The 20,781-nt window shown below is 58.8% G+C and overlaps 2 protein-coding genes across 2 annotated transcripts; one reads left to right on the top strand and one right to left on the bottom strand.

Moving 5' to 3' along the window:
* Positions 1-160: 160 nt before the first annotated feature.
* On the bottom strand, positions 161-3,139 carry LOC118720507 (chymotrypsinogen 2). The gene is made up of 7 exons (XM_036440497.2): positions 2,984-3,139; positions 2,254-2,357; positions 2,091-2,170; positions 1,655-1,733; positions 1,209-1,389; positions 991-1,124; positions 161-390 (listed from the first exon to the last, which is right to left on the bottom strand). Exons 1-7 carry the CDS (start codon positions 3,033-3,035, stop codon positions 229-231), a joined length of 792 nt encoding a protein of 263 aa, XP_036296390.1. The 5' UTR covers positions 3,036-3,139; the 3' UTR covers positions 161-228.
* Positions 3,140-7,800: 4,661 nt separating this feature from the next.
* LOC118720506 (chymotrypsinogen B) lies at positions 7,801-10,549 on the top strand. The gene is made up of 7 exons (XM_036440496.2): positions 7,801-7,957; positions 8,162-8,265; positions 8,349-8,428; positions 8,511-8,589; positions 8,745-8,925; positions 9,765-9,898; positions 10,334-10,549. Exons 1-7 carry the CDS (start codon positions 7,906-7,908, stop codon positions 10,493-10,495), a joined length of 792 nt encoding a protein of 263 aa, XP_036296389.1. The 5' UTR covers positions 7,801-7,905; the 3' UTR covers positions 10,496-10,549.
* The last annotated feature ends 10,232 nt before the right edge of the window (positions 10,550-20,781 follow it).

The following is a 20,781-nucleotide window of genomic DNA, read 5'->3' on the forward strand; positions in this document are numbered from 1 at the left end:
GGGGCCGAGGTCCCATTCATCTGCCTGTGCTCTTCCTGCCACTCTCTGGGGAGGTGGCGAAGGGCCCTCCCTGGACCCGCTGCACCAGGGGGAGTGAAGGCCCGAGTTCAGGAGCAGAGAGGCCTGCGGGCCCTGACACAAGAGACAGACGCCATCGGTGTGTTTCCACGGGTTTATTGAGCTGTGGGGGAGCAGGGCTGGCGGGGAGGCCAGGGCGGGGCCGGGGCCTCAGTTCTCGGCCAGGATCTGCCGCACCCAGGGCATGAGCTCGGTGACCCGGGCGTACACGCCGGGGCTGGAGGTGGAGCAGGTGCCGCTGCCCCAGGACACGATGCCCACCAGGGTCCAGGATCCGTCCTTCTGGCAGACCAGGGGGCCGCCGGAGTCACCCTGCAGGAGGAGGAGAGGGCTGGGGTCTGGCTGCCCAGGCGGCCTGGCCCAGAGGCCCCTGGATGGGGCCCAGAGCCCAGTCCAGGCCTGGCAGCCCGGGACCCAGCAGCCGCCGCCCGAAAGGATTGTGAGAACCCGGGCAGCTCCTCCAGCCCATGCCCTAGAAGTCGGGGCCACCCCAGAGGGAGGTTCTGTGATGGAGGCTCACAGCGCTGGTTTGATTGGCAAGAGGAAAGCTGGGGCCACAGTGAGAAGGGGCTGCTCTGGAGCCCGGGGCCCCGTTCCCGCCCAGGCGGTGCCCTGCAGAGCTCCAGGCGGTGCCGTTTGCTCGACCTCCATGGGATCTCGCACTGTGCTGGCTCCAAGCCCCATCCAGGTCAGTGGTGCCCCCCCGGGAGGTCCTTCCGGGCCTCAGCTAGGAGCACCCAGAAAGAAGCCTGCCTGCTCTTCACCGCCCTCTGCCCTCGCCCCTGCCTGGGCTCTGGCCTGAGCCCGTCCCGGCCACAGGCAGGCAGGCGGGAGGCTCTGAAGAGCAAGCGAGGAGGGGATTCCTGCCGCAAGGAGGGATGGGAGGGGTGCAGAGCGGGCCGGGCGCCGTACCATGCAGGAGGAGACGCCGCTGGCGCCGGCGCAGACCATGAGGTTGGTGATCTTGTTGCCCCAGAACTTCTTGCACTCGGCGTTGGACAGGAGGGGCAGGGCGGCCTGCTGCAGCTTGTCGGGGGTCTTGGCGTCTGGAAGGGCCCGTTGGGCGTCAGCACCCGCAGCCCCAGTTGCCCGCTGCCCGCCCGGCCGCCCGCCCGCCCGCGGTCACTCACTGTTGTACTTGGTCAGGCCCCAGCCGGTGGTGGCGCACAGGCTGCCGGCGGGAAATTCATCGGCCTCGTCGGGCAGGCACACGGCGGACACGGTCTGGGAGAAGCGGGCGGGCGTGGCCAGCTTCAGCAGCGTGATGTCGTTGTTGACCGTGAACATGTTGAACTTGGGGTTCTTGAACACCTAGGGGCGGGCGGGCGGGCGGGCGGGCGGACACGGTTGGGGTCCGGGAAGGAGCGCAGGGCAGGGCCACCCCCATGCCTGCCTCCCCTCCGGCCTCGGGGCTCTCAGCTCGGCAGCGCCTCCCCGGGGCCCAGGCCGGAGGTGCCCACCCCCTGCACGGAGCACCCCTGCTTTCTGCTTTGCCCATCTGCATGGGGGACTGGGGACGGGGTTCTCAGGATGGTGGCCCAGCCCGTCAGCCTGCCTGCCGGCGCGGGCCGCATACCTTGGCGATCTTCAACACCTGGATGTCCTCGGCGTCTGAGCCCTGGTCAAACTCCCCGGCCACAACCACGTGGGAGGTTCTGAGGAGAGAGGAGGGCATTCCTGCTGAGGTGGTGAGGGTGAGGGCATGTGTGTGTGCAGGCACATGGGGGGTGTGTGTGTAGTGAGTGCATGTGTGTGCAGGTATATGAATGGGTGTGTGTGTGTGTGTGTGTGTGTGCGCGCGCGCGCGTGCTTGCACACACTGATCAGACGGGAGCTCAGAATGTCAACAGCTGCCCCAGGACGTGCCACAGCCTGAGTGTTTCCTTCCAGTGACTCCTGGGAGGCCAACAAGACCTGAGTTTTCTACACATTTCCAGTTGGGGAAGGAAGGAATGGAGTTCAGAAGGCCCTCCTCCCACCCCAGTGGATTCCTGGGGACCCCAGGCCCTCACCTGACCCCGCAGTGGGCGGCGGTCACCACCCAGTCCTCGCTGATGAGGGAGCCCCCGCAGAAGTGGAAGCCGGTTTTGTCCTGGAGGACGGAGGGGAGAGATCAGCGCCGGCTGGACCCCGGCGGCCGCAGGGGCCCCCCAACCCCGCGGGCCCCTCGCTCACCTGCAGGGACACCTGCCAGGGCCAGGAGCCGGGGACGGCGTCCTCCCCATTGACGATCCTGGACAGGCCGCTCAGCACAGGGTGGATGGCGGGGACCCCGCAGCCTGAGGGGAGTGCGAGGTGAGGGCCCGCCTCTGGGCCCCCCACCCAGGTCCCACTGCCCCGTGAATCCGCAGGGAGAACTCGGTGTGCCCCGGGCTTCGGCCCAGACCAGCCCGGCAGGCTGAGGGTGAGGTGGTGCAGGGCTGGGATTGGAACCCAGCCCCATCATCGCCTCGCTTAGCCGCTGAGCCTCAGTTTTCCCGTCAACAAAATGGGACCGTACAGTTGCTAACCTCGCCGAGCTGGCGTAAGGATACAAGATGAGTTAACAGGTAAAGCTCGGGGTTGTTCTGGGCACATAGCCCTCGGCACACAGGAGTTTAGAAGGGCTGGTGGGCCCGTCTACCTGCTCACTATCTGAATCAGTTTGGGAATCACCAGCTCTTCAGAGAGCTTCCTGTCCCCTCGGGATTGTCTCCCCTGTCCCCTGCCCAGGTGTGAGGCCCGGGGCAGCCCTCGGAGCAGCGGTCGCCTCCCCGGCCCTCACACGGCTGGTCTGATCCAGTCTTCCCAGCGTCTGCATTACAGACATGGGGCTGCTGGGCCTCACGCCACCTGCAGGACTGGACTGGGAGGGGGCCCGGGGTTGGGGGGACGGCCCCCCGGCTGCTGCCGCCCCGGCGCTCACCGAAGGCTGAGCCCAGGAGGGCGAAGCAGGAGAGGAGCCAGAGGGAGGCCATGGTGTCAGTCGGGGAGGTGCAGGGCTCTGGCCTGGGAGGCGCCCGTTTTATCCCCGCGCCCCGGGCTGTTATCTGGGGGCCTTGGGGTGACCGTCATTTTCCTGGGCGTGTGCCAGCGTGGACAGGATGTGCCCAAGCGGGCCCGCCTGGGACAGCAGCAGCTGCGGCCACGTGTGTGTGCTCAGGGCCGGGGTCAAGGCAAAGTGGGGGCCGGGGTAGGCGGACCCTGACTCGCAGCCAAGGGGAAATGAGGTGTCACGGCTGGTCTTCGCCCCGAGGCCTGCCTCAGGAGGGGCCCTGTGGCAGCAGTCAGGCCGGGGGGTGGGGTGGGGCCCGCAGCCTCGTCTCTCTCCGTCTAAGGGCCCCGGACCAGTAATGTAGTTGGTCTATAAGTTCTTCAAAAGCCCCGTGCGGTGTGATTGAAGAGGACCGTGGTCGGCAAACCTGGGGCTCTTTGGCCCCTTGAGTGTGGCTCGTCCACAAAATACCACGGCCTGGGCGAGTCTGTTTTTGAAGAAGTGGCGTTAGAAGAAGTCTAAGTTTAAAAAATTCGGCTCTCCAAAAAAAACGTCAGTCGTCGTCCTGTTGATAGTTGGCTCTGTGGACTGATGAGTAGGGAAAGTGCAGCTCGGAGGTGCGGTGGGGGCCAGGTGGCCGGCAGCTGAGTGGGCCCTGCGTTTCGGGGACGGATGTCCCGGAGGCTCAGGGAGGCCCTGCTTCCACATCGGCGTGTCCCTCGCCCACTGCCGGCCACACGGACCTGGGCCCAGGGCCCACTCGGGGGCCCCTGCTGTCGCCCCCACAGAAGCAGGCTGGACCAGGCGGGACCCTGTGAGCCCGGAGGCCTGCTTCTGGCTCGGACAACAGGGTGGGCGGTGGGGCCCTTTCCCGGCAATCGGCAACCCGGGGGGGGGAAAAGACGTGGAGGGGGGGGCTGCCCCCCAAAACGCACAGGGAAGATAACCCGTCGTGGCTGTTCTCGGTTCCTATTGCATCGTAGTGTAGGGGGTTCGCAGGCAGGTATCGGCACCAGAGCCGCTCGGACCCTGTTTCTGTAAATGCAAAACGGGGTGCTCATAGTACGGGTCCCGGCAGCGGCCAGGCAGAGGGCACACGAGGGCAGAGCCTGGGGGTCAGGAGGCCGGGCTGGGTGACCAAGGGGTGCCCCTAGCAGAGCCCTGGGGGAGACACTGCAGAGCCGGGCCCCAGATCGCCCAGGTGTGTGCACCCCCTCATCCCCATGGGGGGGCCCGAGCGGGGGAAGGGCAGGACGGGTGGGGGAGGGGCCCGCGGTGGCCTGAGGCGACCCGTGGCCCTGGCAGTGGCGTTGGGAGCAGACAGCTGGCCGGCCCTGCACCCCGGTGCACAGGTGGCAGAGGCCTGGGAGCCGTCAGCTGCAGTGGCCTCCGCTGGGGGCGGGGCCCTGGGCCCTCCCAGGGCTGGGAACATGGGTGTGCAGGCCTTTTGAGACCCTGCTTTTAATTCGTGGGGGGATTCATGCGGAAGTGGAGCTGCAGAACCTGTGGTAGAGCTGCCTAATTTTTTCCAGATGTTTCCACAGTGACAGCACCATTTCACATTCCCGCCAACAGCGCTGTGCTCACCTCAGGCTTTGGTTGGAATGGGGCGGGGGTTGGGGGGCAGAGGAATTGCTCAAAGAGGAAAACACATCACAGGCACGCGCACACCCCTGCTGAGGCCACATCCTCCATTCTCGTCGGCTGAGGGTTTACGGGCTCCGACCCGAGGGCCAGGGACAGGCTGCCTCTGTGTTCTGCTCTGGAAAAGCCCCCGAGTCCAGAAAAGTACCAATGGCTTGGCTGCCTGCTTGGAATGAGTGAAGGGGGGAAAGCGACCAGCAAATGTCAATATTTCAGTGAATTACCCTGGAATTTAAATATGGATTCCTGATGCTCAGCGCCAGGCCCACGCTCAGCCAGGACATCCCCGGGGGCCACACACGGCAGGTGGAAACGCCAAAAAGCTTCAGACCCAGCTAGGAAACAGCGGCTGTCCCGCTCCCCGTGTTCCTGAAATTTGGCCCCATCAGCCCTTAGCACCGAGCGGGCTCAGGCCTCAGGAGCCCCTCTTCGCTGAGCTGTGCCACCGTTTCCGTGGTCAGGGCTCTGCCCAACGGGTGTGGCTCACTAAACATTTTTATTTTAAAATGTTTTTAAATATGTTTTATTGATTTTTTACAGAGAGGAAGGGAGAGGGACAGAGAATTAGAAACATTGATGAGAGAGAAACATCGACCAGCTGCCTCTTGCACACCCCCCACCGGGGATGTGCCCACAACCCAAGTACATGCCCTTGACCAGAATCGAACCCGGGACCTTTCAGTCCGCAGGGCGACGCTCTATCCACTGAGCCAAACCAGTTTCAGCATAACTAAACATTTTTAATAACCCGCCTGCAGAGAGCATGCAACCCTGAAAACAAAAAACAAAAAAAACAAATCCACGAATCAAAGACAAAACTTCAAAGCCACTCAAGTTCAGATCAGGACTGGGGACACTTCCCGCTCCCCCTGACCACCCTCTCCCCCCCTCCCCCCGGGGACCGTGACCACAGGCCCCGGAGGTGCCGCGAGAGTCCGCCCGCCCGCCAAGTCTGTCCTCAAAGCTTCTCATCAGCGAGGCCCACGGGGGACTGTCTGCAGCAGCGTCCCCAGGCCCTCTTCCCAGTTACTGGACACCAGGATATTATTCTTTTCCTTCCAATTTTATTTTGTACTAGGAGGCCTGGTGGCTGGGTGGCAGGGGGGAGGGGGGCCCCTCAGCCTGGCCTGCACCCTCTCGCAGTCTGGGAGCCCTCGGGGGATGTCTGACTGACGGCTTAGGCCCACTCCCCACGGGTCTAAGCCGTCGGTAGGACATCCTTAGTGCTGCTGTTAAAGCGAGAGAGGCTCCCACCACCCCCGCTGCGCTCCCCCTGTGGAAGCGCACTGGCCACCATGGCCAGCTCTGCATTGAGCATCTGCCCCCTGGTGGTCAGTGCACGTCATCGCGACCGACCGGTTGTTCTGTAACTTGCATATTAGCCTTTTATTATATAGGATGGTTTCAGGTGTACATGCAGCTTAGTGGTTAGACCATCAGGCACTTTACATAGTGGTTCCCCACTGTATTTACAGTGCTCACCTGGCACCATGCACGGTTATAACATTTTTGATTGTGTTTCCTATGCTGCACTTTACACCCCCATGCCTATTCTGTAACAACCGATCTGTACTTTTTTTTTTTTATTATTATTGTTGACAGTGTTACAGAGGTCTCCCATTTTCTCCCTTCTTGCCTCCCTCCACCCACCCCCCACCCTGCCCCATGTCTCCCTATGCGCTTTTGTGTGTCCATGGGCTGTGCACATGTGTTCTGTGGTTAGTCTCTTCCAGTCCCCTCCTCCCCAGCCACCCCCGTTCTGTACTTCTTCATCCCTTCACCTTTCCCCCAGTCCCCTAACCTCCTTCCTGTCTGGCGACCATCAGTCTGTTCTCTGTACCTATGGGTCTGTTTCTATGCTGTTTGTTTGTTTTGTTTTTAGATCCCACGTGTAAGGGAAAGCTTGTGGCATCAGTGTCTCTCTGACTGACTAATTTCACTTAGCATAACACCCTCGAGGTCCATCCATGGTGTCACAAATGGTGACACTATTCTTTTTTGTGGCCGAGTAATATTCCACTGCATACATGTACCACAGCCTTTTTATCCGCCATCTATGGGCGGCACGTGGGTTGCTTTCATGTCTTGGCTATTGTAAATAACGCCACAAAAAGCATCATATTCTTACTGTCTAGCACCTGCCTCTCCCTGGGGCCCCAGACCCCCGAAGGCCAGGGTGGTGCGTGCTCTGTTCCTGTGGGTGCCTGGCCAGGGGGAGGGGGAGCCTGCACCCAGGCGCCATTCGTAGCCGATGCACACACACGCCTGTCCTTTTCTCGTTCTGTGACAATGAACTTATTTCTTTTTCTTTTTTAAAATATATTTTATTGATTTTCTCCAGAGAGGAAGGGAGAGAAATAGAAAGTTAGAAACATTGATGAGAGAGAGAGTCATCGATCAGCTGCCTCCTGCATGACCCCCACTGGGGATGTGCCCGCAACCAAGGCACATACCCTTGACCGGAATCGAACCTGGGACCCTTCAGTCCGCAGGCCAACGCTCTATCCACTGAGCCAAAACGGTTTCGGCAAGTCATTTCTTCTCAGTTTCCTCAACACGTCCTCTAAGGATGTGGAACCAAAGCCTCCTTTTCTGAGAGGAAAGCTTTCCGGCAGGACTAGCTCCTTCCACGGTGAGTTATCGCAGAAGAGAATCCGTGGAGCCCAGTGGTAGCAACTGTGAGCTGCTGCCGGTCACCGTGGAGGGACCCCTTCGGCCCCCGAGCACCCTCACTCTCGCCCTGAGGCTGCCTGGCTGGGCTGGCTTCGAGGGGCCCCCTGGAGAACCCAGACTATCTGTGTAATCCTCCGTCTCTGAGGAGGGGTGCATTGAACACTCTGCTGAGAACCGCAGCCTGCGGTTCTGGGGCTGGAGGCCTCCCAGCTATGACCAGGGGCTTCTTTGCGTTAACTCTCGGGTCCGCGGTGCGATGCTGGCCTGGCCATGGCGCCCGGGAAGGCCGGTGTCGCCCAGTCTGCGGCTGATGCCGGGCGGGCAGCTGCCCCTTTCCCAGGGGCTGGCCTGTCCCCGGCTGAGAGCCAGCCTGGCTGCCAGAGGGGCTTGGCCCCCACTTATCGCCAAGGTCCCCGGAGAAGGGGGCGGTGGCGCTCCGGCCCCTCTGACTGGGCAGGGCCCGGGGGGGTGAGGGGCCCCGGGGCGCATAAAAGGAGCCCTCGCCCCAGGCTCTGCACATTGCCACTCGGAGCAACATGGCCTTCCTCTGGTTCCTCTCCTGCTTCGCCCTCGTGGGAGCCGCCTTCGGTGAGTGTGCGGGGAGCAGCCAGGCCCGGGAGGAGGCGGGGAGGCTCAGAGGGGCTCCGTCCGGAGCAAACCCCAGGGCCTGTCAGCAGGGAGCTCTGAGTCCCCTTCCCTGCACCTGCGGGCCTCGACAGAGAGGCAGGCGGAGGCTGGAGGGAGCGGAGGGCTTGTGGGGCTGCTTCACCCTCTTCCCGTCCCCGCACCCAGGCTGCGGGGTCCCCGCCATCCACCCTGTGCTGAGCGGCCTGTCCAGGATCGTCAATGGGGAGGACGCCGTCCCCGGCTCCTGGCCCTGGCAGGTGTCCCTGCAGGTGAGCGAGGGGCCCGCGGGGTTGGGGGGCCCCTGCGGCCGCCGGGGTCCAGCCGGCGCTGATCTCTCCCCTCCGTCCTCCAGGACAAAACCGGCTTCCACTTCTGCGGGGGCTCCCTCATCAGCGAGGACTGGGTGGTGACCGCCGCCCACTGTGGGGTCAAGTGAGGCCGGGCCGGATCGGGGAGGGGGGCCGGGTGGGGGGCGGGCGGGGGCTGGGTCCCTCACCCCCACATCTCCCGCCAGGACCTCCCACCAGGTCGTGGCCGGCGAGTTTGACCAGGGCTCCGATGAGGAGGACATCCAGGTCCTGAAGATCGCCAAGGTACCGGCGACCGGGGGCTCCGGTGGGGCGGGGGACGGGGTGGGGGACGGGGTGGGGGTGCACCCGGCTCTGGGGGGCGGGGAGAGCCGGCTCCTGGACAGCGGCAGGCGGCAGGGTGACCCAGGGCCTCACCTCCGCGGCCCGCCCGCCCCCAGGTGTTCAAGAACCCCAAGTTCAACATGCTGACCGTCCGCAACGACATCACGCTGCTGAAGCTGGCCACGCCCGCCCGCTTCTCCCAGACCGTGTCCGCCGTGTGCCTGCCCCAGGCCGGTGACGACTTCCCGGCCGGCAGCCTGTGCGCCACCACTGGCTGGGGCAAGACCAAGTACAACGGTGAGGCCCACAGGCGGGCCCGGGCTCCGGGGTTTGTCCCACATCCCATCCGAGTCACAGATCTTCCCTTTCTTTTCCTAAAAAATATATCTTATTGATTTTAGAGAGGAAGGGAGAAGGAGAGAGAGAAACATCAGTGATGAGAGTCACTGACTGGCTGCCCCCTGCACGCCCCCTCCTGGGGATTGAGCCTGAAACCCAGGCCTGTGCCCTTGGCTGGAATCAAACCCGGGACCCTTCAGTCCAGAGGCCGACGTGCTATGCAGGGAGCCAAACCAGCTAGGCAATCTTCCATTTCTCTACATGAGTGAGGGCGGGGCTTAGCGCACAAACTCGGACCCTCAGACGCTGAGAAACCCCCAGGCACCCGCAGGCCTGGCTCACCTGCACCCTCCCCCCTGCCCCCGCTTTTCCCGGGGTGCCAGGAGGGGGGGCGGCCAGCTCGAGGCCATCAGCGCTGGCAGTGAGGTCCAGGTTCGGTTCCGATTCTGAGAGGGGGGCCTGGTCTCCCTCCCCTGCTGCTGGCTCGGCCTGATGCCCCTCCAGCCTCCTCAGTCCTCCTCAGGCTCCAGCTCCCTCCCCGCTGGCCCATGAGCAGGACAGAGGCAGCAGGAATGGGGGTCCCAGAAAGGAGACACTCCCCTCCGCCATCGCCCAGGGGCTGTTGGGGTGGAGCAGAGAGGAGCCGGGCCCCACAGATGCCGGTGGGGCCTGAGGGAGGGGGACTCTGTGTCCACGTCATCGTGTAGCTGAGGATGAGGCCCTGCAGGGGGCGGGCAGGCCCGGGCAGGCTGTGGGGCAAGAAGCCCTGATCCTCCCCCCTCGCCCGCCCCCTCCAGCCAACAAGACCCCTGAGAAGCTGCAGCAGGCCGCCCTGCCCCTCCTGTCCAACGCCGAGTGCAAGAAGTTCTGGGGCAACAAGATCACCGACGTGATGGTCTGCGCTGGCGCCAGCGGCGTCTCCTCCTGCATGGTACGGCGCCCGGGCCTCAGGTCCCCCTCACCCCATCTCACCTGCCCCGGTCTGGCCATCCTCCTCCTGCTTAACCTCCCTCCCTGCCCTGTGACCAGCCGGGAAGGCTCACTCTGGGCTTTCCAGGGGTGTCTGATATCACCCCAACCTGGTGGGCTGGTCCAGGGGTGTCTGATATCACCCCAAACCCGTGGGCGGGATGGTCCAGCCCATTCTACAGGGGTGGCCGGGCTGGGCGGGGAGGCCCCCTGCCAGGCCCTCCAGGAGCAGGTCGCAGGTAGCAGGTTTGACCAGATCTCAGTGTCCCGGGCCGGCCACTGCCCACACGTGTGGCCCTTTCTCAGCAGCCCTCCAGCCCGGGCCCAGCCAGGTCAGGGCGCCCTGGGGCCCCAGCAGCCTCTCAGGCTCGGACCCCAGCCCTCTCCTCTCCTGCAGGGTGACTCCGGCGGCCCCCTGGTCTGCCAGAAGGATGGCGCCTGGACCCTGGTGGGCATCGTGTCCTGGGGCAGCGGCGTCTGCTCCACCTCCACGCCCGCCGTGTACGCCCGGGTCACCGAGCTCATGCCCTGGGTGCAGGAGATCCTGGCCAACAACTGAGGCCCCGGCCCCGCCCCCCGGCCCTGCGTGTCCCCAATAAAAGCATCTGTACAGAAACGCTGGCTCCAGTGTATGTGTGGCTGAGGGGGGGTGTGGGGCTGCAGTTTCCCTGTTACCCAGCAGGGGGCGGCATTACCACTCACGGTCCAGGGTGCAGGTATCCCTACAACACCCAGCCACCCCTGCCTTCTCAGGACGCTGTCTTTGTATCTCATCTTCTCTGGGGTCGAATTCGGGTCCTGCTTGCTGGAGCCAGCTCTGGCCCATGCAGCTTTCCGGAAGGCAGGAGTCCCAGGCCAGGCTTAGGCAGTCCATAGCCGTGAGGCTCCTCCCTCCACCACAGGACATGCCCCCCGGCGCCTTCCTCTGCCGTTAGCCCCCTCCACACCCAGGGCCCAGAACAAGCATCTGGTGCTCACCCTTCCTGCTTCCCACCTTTCATCAGTCATCCCAGCGGTCGGCAAACTCATGAGTCCACGGAGCCAAATACCAACAGGACAACGATTGACATTTCTTTTGAGAGCCCAATTTTTTAAACTAAGCTTCTCCCAACGCCACTTCTTCAACATAGACTCGCCCAGGCCGTGGTATTTTGTGGAAGAGCCACACTCAAGGGGCCAGAGAGCCGCGTGTGGCTCGGGAGCCTCAGCTTGCTGACCGCGGAGTTATCCAGTTGTGCTGCTCATGCAGGGTCTACGCTTCCTTCTTTATCCTTCACAGATTTTGTGTTTTTACGGTTTTCCCTTTATGGATGTTTAAGAGAATGAATTTGTTCTCTGTCACCCCCCAAAAGTGACCCAATTAATTTTGTTCTGTAGGAGAATGCTATACTCAGAGATTTAAACACAGTGGAGGGTTTTGAGCCATTGTTTTTTCTTATTGAAGCTCCAGTCTGTGGATTTCACTGAGGCCCTCAGATTTCTCTCTCTGTGGCCTGAGAGGGCACATTTCCCAGGGGCCCTGAGCACTACGTCCTGCAATGGAGGGAGGCCTCAGGCCCCAGCGGGGTCAGTCCCTGGAGCTCAGCAGTGGGAGAAAGTGGGTGGCAGTGGGAGAATTCTTTCCTTCTTTCTTTCTTTCTTTCTTTCTTTCTTTCTTTCTTTCTTTCTTTTTAATATGTTTCTATTAATTTCAGAGAGGAAGGGAGAGGGAGAGGGAGGGGAAAAGGGAGAGGAAGGGGAAGAGGGAGGGGGAGAAGGAGAGGGAGGGAGAGAGGGAGAGGAAGGGGGAGGAAGGAGAGGGAGGGAGAGAGGGAGAGGGAGAGGGAGAGGGAGAGAGAAATAGAAAGATCAATGATGTGAGAGAATTATTGATCAGCTGCCTTCTGCACCCTTCCCCCATCCCCCCCCCCCACCCCCCGGGAATCAAGCCCAAAACCCAGGCACGTGCCCCGACCGGGAATGGAACCGTGACCTCCTGGTTCACAGGTCCACACTCTACCACTGAGCCATGCCAGCTGGACAGCAGTGAGGATTCTAAGGGGACTGGGGCCATTCCCAAGCTGCCAGCAGTTGGAATGGGCTGGAGGGTGTAGGGCCACAACTATTCACCGCTTGTCCCACCAAGGGACTGCGCTGGGCTGCCTTCCCCTCTCAGTGGCCCAGCTGAGGGAGGTCTCCCCGTCCTCCTGGCTCCTCACCGCACACACCTTCTGCACCTCCCACTACTCCGGGGGCACCTGCACCAGCTGTGCTGGGTGGACCGGGGCAGGCACCACCGCCCCCACGCCTGGGAGCCGGAGAAGCAGAATTCTGCCAGTTTGTTTGCTATTTTATCCTCCCACAGCTGAGCCCACAGCTGAGCCCACAGCGATGGCCACACACAGTCCCGGTTCAAATCATTCTCTCATCTCCCAGGTCTTTCTCCCAGCTGTCTCCCCATCTTGATGCTTCTCTCTGAAGTTCCTTGAAGATAGATCTTGGGAAAAAATGTTTGTTCGTGTTGAAGGTGGCCTCCAGGTTGCTGAAAACCGCAGTCCTGGTAGATGGTTGCCACCTGGTGGCCAATGTGAAAATCGCACGGTTGTGTCTGGCCTCTGACTTGCTTCTAAACCCCATCACTGTACAAAAGAAATAATGTAAACCAAATAAGTTATTTTATTTTATTTTTTAATAGTTTTAATATACTTTTTTATTTTTTTAATATATATTTTATTGATTTTTTTTTTTTACAGAGAGAAAGGGAGAGAGATAGAGTTAGAAACATTGATGAGAGAGAAACATCGATCAGCTGCCTCCTGCACAACTCCTATTGAGGATGTGCCCGCAACCAAGATACATGCCCTTGACCGGAATCAAACCTGGGACCCTTCAGTCCACAGGCTGATGCTCTATCCACTGATTTCATCGATGAAGGGAGAAGGAGAGAGAAATAGACACATCAGTGATGAGAGAGAATCATTGATTGGCCGCCTCCTGTATGCCCCCACACCAGGAATTGAGCCTGCAACCTGGGTATGTGCCCTGACCGGGAATTAAACTGTGACCTCCTGGTTCATAGGTCGATGCTCAGCCATTGAGCCACACCAGCCTTATGAGTTATTTTAAATAATCTGGTAGCCTTACTTTAATTAATCAAGAGAAATAGGTGTGATATATTTTATTTAACTCAATATATATCTACATATTATCATTTCAACATGGAATCAAATGTTTTACAATTATTAATGATACATTTTACATTCTTCTTCTCATACTAACTCTTTGAAATTCGGCGTGTCATTTGCACTTACAACATGTCTCAATTAAGTTTTACATTCTCATCAGGAATACTTGATCTTCATGTGAAATTCATAAAATTATAGTTGAAAAGTAGACTAACATACCAAAGTTGTTCCAAATATAGTTTTTGTCTTTTTCAATTCTGTGTTATTCTGAAAAGCACAGTTTGGCAAAAAGCTCCACGTTTGCTCCAGAGTCTGTGTCCGTTTACAAACTCATCCCCCAGTGCGGGGCCCACGTCGCAGGCCCGGTCCAGGCTGCCCTGCATCCATCCTGGTTCTGAGTCAGACCTTATCGGACAGGACACATGCTCCCCGCCTCTCTGTCTGCACAAGAACTTGCTTCCTAATTAACGGGAACACCTGGATGGATTAGGGAGACGCCCACCATCCACGTCTGGAGAATGTCACCCGTCACCCCCCAGCCAGGGACCAGCCACAGACCAGCCACAGACCAGCCACGGACCAGCCACAGACCAGCACGGACCAGCACGGACCAGCACGGACCAGCACGGACCAGCCACGGACCAGCACGGACCAGCACGGACCAGCCACGGACCAGCACGGACCAGCCACGGACCAGCACGGACCAGCACGGACCAGCACGGCCCAGCACGGACCAGCCACGGACCAGCACGGACCAGCACGGCCCAGCACGGACCAGCCGTGATGAGCCCCCGGGATTGACTCCCAGCCCTCAGCTGTCCATGGTCTCTGCAAACGTTCTCAGCTGAAGGGAATCGCCTTGACCAGGGCCAGGCCTCGTCCCTGATTGGTCCACGGGGCTCTTAAAGGGCCAGTCTCTTACCCCGAACGTGGGTTCCTGTGGACACGGTCTCTCCTCCCGTCCCTTCCCGGGCGCTGGTTCGGGGCGTGCTCTCCGACAGACTGAATCGGAGTCTTCACCCAGAACCTGCTCCCCGGGGCGCCGGACCCCAGGGTGTCCCAGAAGGCGGCGCCAGGAGTGGATTCCGGCGGCTGCCGGCACCAGGTAACGGGGAAACTGTTCCGCGACTGCGGAGGGCCGGGTGGCACTGGTGGGAGAGGATCCACTGGCGGGTCCCAGGTGTCAGGAGGGGAGGCCGGGGCGGGGGGGGGGGGGGGGGACTGTAAGGTCGGTGAAATGCTGTGTCTGTTGCTAAGCACAGTGGAGGCTCCGGGAAAAGGAAAGGCTGAGGGTGGTGCACAGGCGATCACAAGCTACCGCCGGCCACAGCGGGGCTCCCCCTCCTGCCCGCCCCTGGGAGAGCTGAGGGCCAGCGGGAGCAGCCACGTCCCCACGGTGAACCCTCTGCCAGGCTGGTCGGCTGGGCCAGGTCAGGGCCTCAGCCCCCTCTGCTCCGGGCCACAGTGAAGCGGGCTGGGCTGAGGGAGGGAGGGAGGGGAGGGGGGGAGGGAGGATCTCTGCCCCGGAGCTGCCCGCGGGCCGGGCGGCAGCAGCGGGGCCGGGGGCAGAGCACGGGGGACTGAGCACCGAGGGTGCTCCTCCCAGGGGCGGGCGGGCCCTCACGTGGGTTCGTGGACTCGGGAGAGTCCATTGGTTTGGGTGCGCTCACCCCGGATGTGGTGTTACACCCTGGCCAGGCCCGCGGGGAGGTGATACCTGCTGGCGGGACCACCTCAGCGCCCGGGCCGTTAGACAAGAGGTAGAGATGCCAGCGCGGCTGTGCCAACGAGGCGGGATGAGTTGTGGAAGGCAGACCGCCCGGTGCGGGACTTTCACAGGCGGCCTGTGGAGGGGCCCTCACCGCCGCGGGGCCCTGTGCCGGGAGGGGCGGGGGGGGGGCCCTGTGCCGGGAGGGGCGGGGGGGGGCCTGTGTCGGGGGGGGGGGCGGGGGGGGCCCTGTGCCGGGAGGGGCGGGGGGGGGGCCTGTGCCGGGAGGGGCGGGGGGGCCTGTGCCGGGAGGGGCGGGGGGGGGGCCTGTGCCGGGAGGGGCCCAGGGGGAGGGGGGCCCTGTGCCGGGAGGGGCCCTCACCAACGCGGGGCCCTGTGCTGGGGGCCAGGTGCAGGGTGCGGGGCCTGAGCTAACAGGGCCCAGGTGGCCGCAGCTGCCATCACGAGGGGCAGCTGGGGCCCGGCCCTGCAGAGCCCGCTGGTGGGGAACATGCGGGGCCTGGGGCAGCGTGGACGATGGCCCTCCGGAAGGGGCAGGGTGGGGGTGGCTGGGGGGGCAGGGTGGGGGCGGCTGGGGGGGCAGGGTGGGGGTGGCTGGGGGGGGCAGGGTGGGGGGTGGCTGGGGGTGGCTGGGGGGGGCAGGGTGGGGGGGCTGGGGGGGCAGGGTGGGGGTGGCTGGGGGGGCAGGGTGGGGGTGGCTGGGGGGGGCAGGGTGGGGGTGGCTGGGGGGGGCAGGGTGGGGGTGGCTGGGGGGGGCAGGGTGGGGGTGGCTGGGGGGGCCCTCATTCCGCGCTGAGGGGGCCGCCAGGCTGTGAGCACCTGGCGCTGCAGCAGCTCAGCCTGGCACCCGCCCGCCTGTGTGGTTTTATTGCCTCAGAGTTAGGCCCCCTCCTCCGTGCTCCCCGGCTGACGCTGACTGTCCTCCACCGACTCGCCTGCGTCCTTGGCCATCTCCGACTCGATCTCAGCTTTGGGGGGCGGGAGCGTTGCCTTCCGCGCAGGGGTTCTCAGATGGGGTGCCCAGCAGCACCCCGGGGAACCTGTGAGCAATGCTTGGGCCCGGGTTCTGCTTTGAGTGGGGCCCAGGGTTTGCCAGTTCCCTCTTTCTGGCGAATGGAAAACACCAGGGTGGGAATGAGAGCGGCCAGTGAGTGTCCGAGCCCACCTGAGATCTCTCAAAGGGAACTCCCAGGGAGGAGGGAGGAGAGACAGACAGACACGGCCTGGCTCTCCCTCGGGCGGGCACCGTGTCTGCTGGAGGTGGCGGCGGCAGCTTGCAAACAGCCGGCCTGTCTGACAGCCCGGGCGGCAGACAAGTGAGGCGTCCGGGGGCGGCCATGTGGTAACCAAGAAAGCACGGTCTGAGGGAAGCTGTAGCAGGGCCGGGCGGCCGGGCGGCTCAGTGGTTGGGCATCTGCCTACAGGCCAGGGGGCCTTGGTTTGGTTCCTAGTCGGGACACCTGCCCTGTGTGGTCTGTCTCTCCCTCCCTCCCTCTCCCTCTCTCTGAAACCCATCCCAATTTTTAAAACGTAGCAAATCCTGTCATCCCTGCACGGCAGCCGTCTTCCATCCAGAACTCAGCTCTGGTCCCCGGTGAAGGGTCTGGTCTGGGAGGAGGGGCGACACTGGGGGATGCTTTAACCTCCTGACCCTCCAGGGCGTGGCCAGGCCTGGGGGGGGGGGTGATGTGTCCTCTGCAGTGGGGTCCCCGGAGGGCAGGTAACTGCCCGTGGGGCCTCCTGGCGGGGGTGTGTGGGGGGCGGGGGTGTGTGGGGGGCGGGGGTGTGTGGGGGGCGGGGGTGTGTGGGGGGCGGGGGTGTGTGGGGGGCGGGGGTGTGTGGGGGGCGGGGGTGTGTGGGGGGCGGGGGTGTGTGGGGGGGCGGGGGTGTGTGGGGGGCGGGGGTGTGTGGGGGGCGGGGGTGTGTGGGGGGCGGGGGTGTGTGGGGGGGCGGGTGTGGGGGGCGGGTGTGGGGGGGCGGGCTGAGGAGGCCGCTGAGGACGGAGCTGTTGGAGGGACAGCCGGGCACAGACAGCAGCGGAGGCAGCGGCCTTTCCTTCCAAAAACACACCATGATCCCGGGGAGGCCTGATGGGTGCTCTGCAGGCACCCCTGGGACCCGGGGAGGCAGGGGGCAGATGGCGGGAGCACAGTCCGGCCCCAGGAGGGTTTTAGGTGAGGCCGTCATGGGGCCACTTGTGGGCAGACAGAAATCGGGGTGTTACCAGCCATCCCTTCAGAGCGCCTGCGGCCCAGCCTGTCCGCAGGGCCCCCACCCTCACCCTCACCCCGCTTCCCTGTCTTGGCGATGATGAGCACCGCTGCAGTGAACACAGGGGTGAACACAGCCAGGCCTCGGGCTGCGTCCGACTCTACGGACAACCTTTCGTGGTTACGTCGCCATCTCCCATTTATTTGTAAAAGAAAAGTTCCGTCATTTCGACGTATGTACATACGTGCTTTATGTGTTTTATTATTTACCAAAGTAAAGGCCGGGAATTGTTATCTTTCTTTTAGTTTTTTTTACTGTTTCACTTCATTCCTGCTGTGTATGTGTCCGTGTGAGTGACGTGGGCGCGTCTGTGGGTGGGTTCCGACCTGGAGAAAATCAGGGTCTGTCCCAACATAGGAACGGATCTCCGACGTAACCCACGGACCTACTGCACATTCTTCTGAGTCCGTGTTTTGCGTTCCTTCACGAATATACACCCAGAAGTAGAATCGTTGGATCCTAAGTCAGTTCTGTTTTTAAGCTTTTGAGGAAACTCCACACTGTTCTCCACGTGGCCGCAAAGTCTGCATTCCCACCGGCAGTGCACAAGGGCTCCTTTCTCCGCCTCCTCGCCAGCACTTGCTGGTTGTTGGTTTATTGATGATAGCGATTCTGACAGGTGGGAGGCGATACTGGGTTCTAATTTGCGTTTCTCTGATTAAGCATGTTGAGCATCCTTTCATGTGTCTATTGGCCATGGTATACCCTCTTTGGTGTTTGTTTAGGCCCTTTGCCCATTTTTAGATTGGATTGCTTTGGGATTCGTGGTGTTGAGTTGAATGATTCCTGTATAAATTTTGGATATTAACTCCTTCCCAGATGTTTCATTAGCAAATATTTTCACCCATTCGGTAGGTGGCCTTTTTGTTCTGTTGATGGTTTCCTTTGCTGTGCAGAAACTTTAGTTTGATAGAGTCCCGTTTGTTGATTATTTTTTTTTTCTTTTGTTTCCCTTGCCCAAGGAAATACGTCAGAAAAAATATGGCTAAGAAAAATAACAGATTTTACTGCCTATGTTTTCTTCTTGGAGTTTTATGGTTTCAAGTATTACATTTAAGCCTTTAATCCATTAAAGTTTATTCTTGTACTAGAGGCCTGGTGCATGACATTCATGCACTGGAGGAGGGGAGAGGGCGTGTCCTTCAGGCCGGCCTGTGCCCTCGCACAGTCTGGGATCCCTCGAGCCTTACCTGCAGCTGAGGCGGGAGAGGTTCCCGCCATTGCTGCTGCACTCAGCAGCAGTGAGCCCGGCTTCTGGCTGAGCGGCACTCCTGTGGGAACCCACTGACCACAGGGAGCAGCTCCTGCATTGAGCGTCTGCCCCCTGCTGGTCAGCGTGTGTCATAGCGACTAGTCATTCTGCCTTTTGGTTGATTTGCATATTGTTCTTTTATTATATAGGATATGGTGTAAGAAGGTGGTCTAGTTTGATTTTATTTGGCATGTATCTGTCCAATTTTTCCAGCACCATTTATTGAATAGATTGTCTTTGCTTCATTGTATTTCTTGCTTTATCAAATATTAATTGACTCTGTAGGCATGGATTTATTTCTGGGCTAGCTGTTCTGTTTCATTGCTCTAGGTCTGTTTTTATGCTAATATCATGATGTTTTGATTACTAGAGCCTTGAAGTAGAGTTTGATATCAGGTGGTGTGATACTTTCAACTTCATTCTCCTTTCTCAAGATTGCTATCAGGGTATTTTTGTGGTTCCATAGAAATTTTTTGATTATTTGTTCTAGTTCTGTGAAATACAGCATTTGTATTTTGATAAGAAACGGTGTTAAATCTGTAGATTGCATTGAGTAGTATGGCCATTTTAACAATGCTATATATTTTTACCCATGAGCATGTTATGTGCTTCCATTTAGTTGTAGCTTCACTTTCTTCAGTGTCTTATACTTTTCTGAGTATAAGTCTTTTACCTGCTTGGTTACATTTACTCCTAGGTATTTTTTTATGCAATTATAAATTGGATTTTTTTCTTAGTTTCCATTTCTGATAGTTCATTGTTGGTGTGTAAAAATGCAATTGATTTCTGAATAGCTATTTTGTTTCCTGCTATTTATGGAACTTATTTAGTTCTAGTAGGTTTTTTCCCCCCCATTTTTTATTAAGGTATTACATGTGTACATATCTTACCATTGCCCTCCCCCCACTCCGATACATGCCCTCACCGCCCCCCCTCCCGAGTTTTGTGTCCATTGGTTATGCTTATATGCATGCATACAAGTCCTTCAGTTGATCTCTTATCTCTTCACCTCTTCCTAACCTTCCCTCTGTAATTTGACAGTCTATTTGATGCTTTAATGCCTCTGTATCTATCTTTTTGTTCATCAGTTTATAATGTTCTTTATTATCCATAAATGAGTGAAGTCATGTGGAATTTTACAATTGATATAACTGTGATTTTTATCTCTCATTTTGTTTGTGATGTGTCACGCTTATTGATTTGCGGATATTGTACCATCCTTCCATTCCCAGGATAAATCCTGCTTGGTTATGGTGTATGATCTTTCTGATGTACTGCTGGAGCCGATTTGCTAGAATTTTGTTGAGGATTTTGGCATCTATGTTCATGAGGGATATTGGCCTGTAATTCTCTTTCATTGTATTGTCTTTATCTGGTTTTGGTATTAGGGTGATACTGGCTTCAGAGAAGGAGTTTGGAAGTGTTCCTTCCTATTTGAATTTTTTGGAATAGTCTGAGGAGGATAGGTTTTAGTTCTTCCTTGAATGTTTGATAAAACTCCCCTGTGAAGCCATCTGGCCCCCAGGCTTTTGTTTTCTGGAAGCTTTAAAAAAATACATACATATACATACATATATATATATATATATATATATATATATATATATATATATATTTTTTTTTTTTTTTTCCTTTTTACAGAGAAGAGAGAGAAATGGAGAGTTAGAAACATTAATCGGCTGCCTCCTGCACACCTCCCACTGGGTATATGCCCTCAACCAAGGTACATGCCCTTGACCAGAATTGAACCTGGAACCTTTCAGTCTGCAAACCAACGGTCTATCCACTGAGCCAAACCAGTTTTGGCTGCGGGAAGCTTTTTGATGACTGTTTCAATTTCTTCCATAGTTATTGGTCTATTGAGCTGTTTAGATTCTTCCTGATTGAGTTTTGGAAGGCTGTATTTTTCGTGGAATATGCCCATTTCCTCCAGGTTGTCCAGTTTGTTGGAATAAAGTTGTTCATAGTATTTTGTAACAATCCTTTGTATTTCTGTGGGGTCTGTAGTTATTTCACCTCTTTCATTTCTGATTTTGTTTATTTGGGTCCTCTCTCTTTGCTTCTTGGTGAGCCTGGCTAGAGGTTCATCAATCTTGTTTATCCTTCAAATAACCAGCTCTTGGTTTTGTTGATCTTTTGTATTGTTTCTTTGATCTCTATGTCGTTTATCTCCTCTCTGATCTTTATTATTTCCTTCCTTCTGCTTACACTGGGCTTTTCTTGTTGCTCTCTTTCTCACTCTTTGAGTTGTAGGGTTAGGTAGTTTATTACCATTGTTTCTTATTTGTGTTTTTGTTTTTGTTTTGTTTTGCAGTAGGTTTGTAGAGCTATGAACTTCTCTCTCAAGACTACTTTCACTGTGTCCCATAGATTTTGGATTGTTGTGTTTTTATTGTCATTTGTTGCCATGATGTTTTTTTATTTCTTCC

This window comes from Pipistrellus kuhlii, unplaced genomic scaffold (genome assembly GCF_014108245.1).
Source record: "Pipistrellus kuhlii isolate mPipKuh1 unplaced genomic scaffold, mPipKuh1.p scaffold_m20_p_17, whole genome shotgun sequence".
Lineage (NCBI taxonomy): Eukaryota > Metazoa > Chordata > Mammalia > Chiroptera > Vespertilionidae > Pipistrellus > Pipistrellus kuhlii.

Coding starts and splice junctions, on each gene's coding strand:
- LOC118720507 (XM_036440497.2), bottom strand. CDS start 3,035: ATGGCCTCCCTCTGGCTCCTCTCCTGCTTCGCCCTCCTGGGCTCAGCC. Junction 2,171..2,253: donor CCTGGCAGGTGTCCCTGCAG/GTGAGCGAGGGG, acceptor TCCGTCCTCCAG/GACAAAACCGGCTTCCACTT. Junction 1,125..1,208: donor GGGCCTGACCAAGTACAACA/GTGAGTGACCGC, acceptor GGGCCCTTCCAG/ACGCCAAGACCCCCGACAAG.
- LOC118720506 (XM_036440496.2), top strand. CDS start 7,906: ATGGCCTTCCTCTGGTTCCTCTCCTGCTTCGCCCTCGTGGGAGCCGCC. Junction 7,958..8,161: donor CCTCGTGGGAGCCGCCTTCG/GTGAGTGTGCGG, acceptor CCCCGCACCCAG/GCTGCGGGGTCCCCGCCATC. Junction 9,899..10,333: donor GCGGCGTCTCCTCCTGCATG/GTACGGCGCCCG, acceptor CCTCTCCTGCAG/GGTGACTCCGGCGGCCCCCT.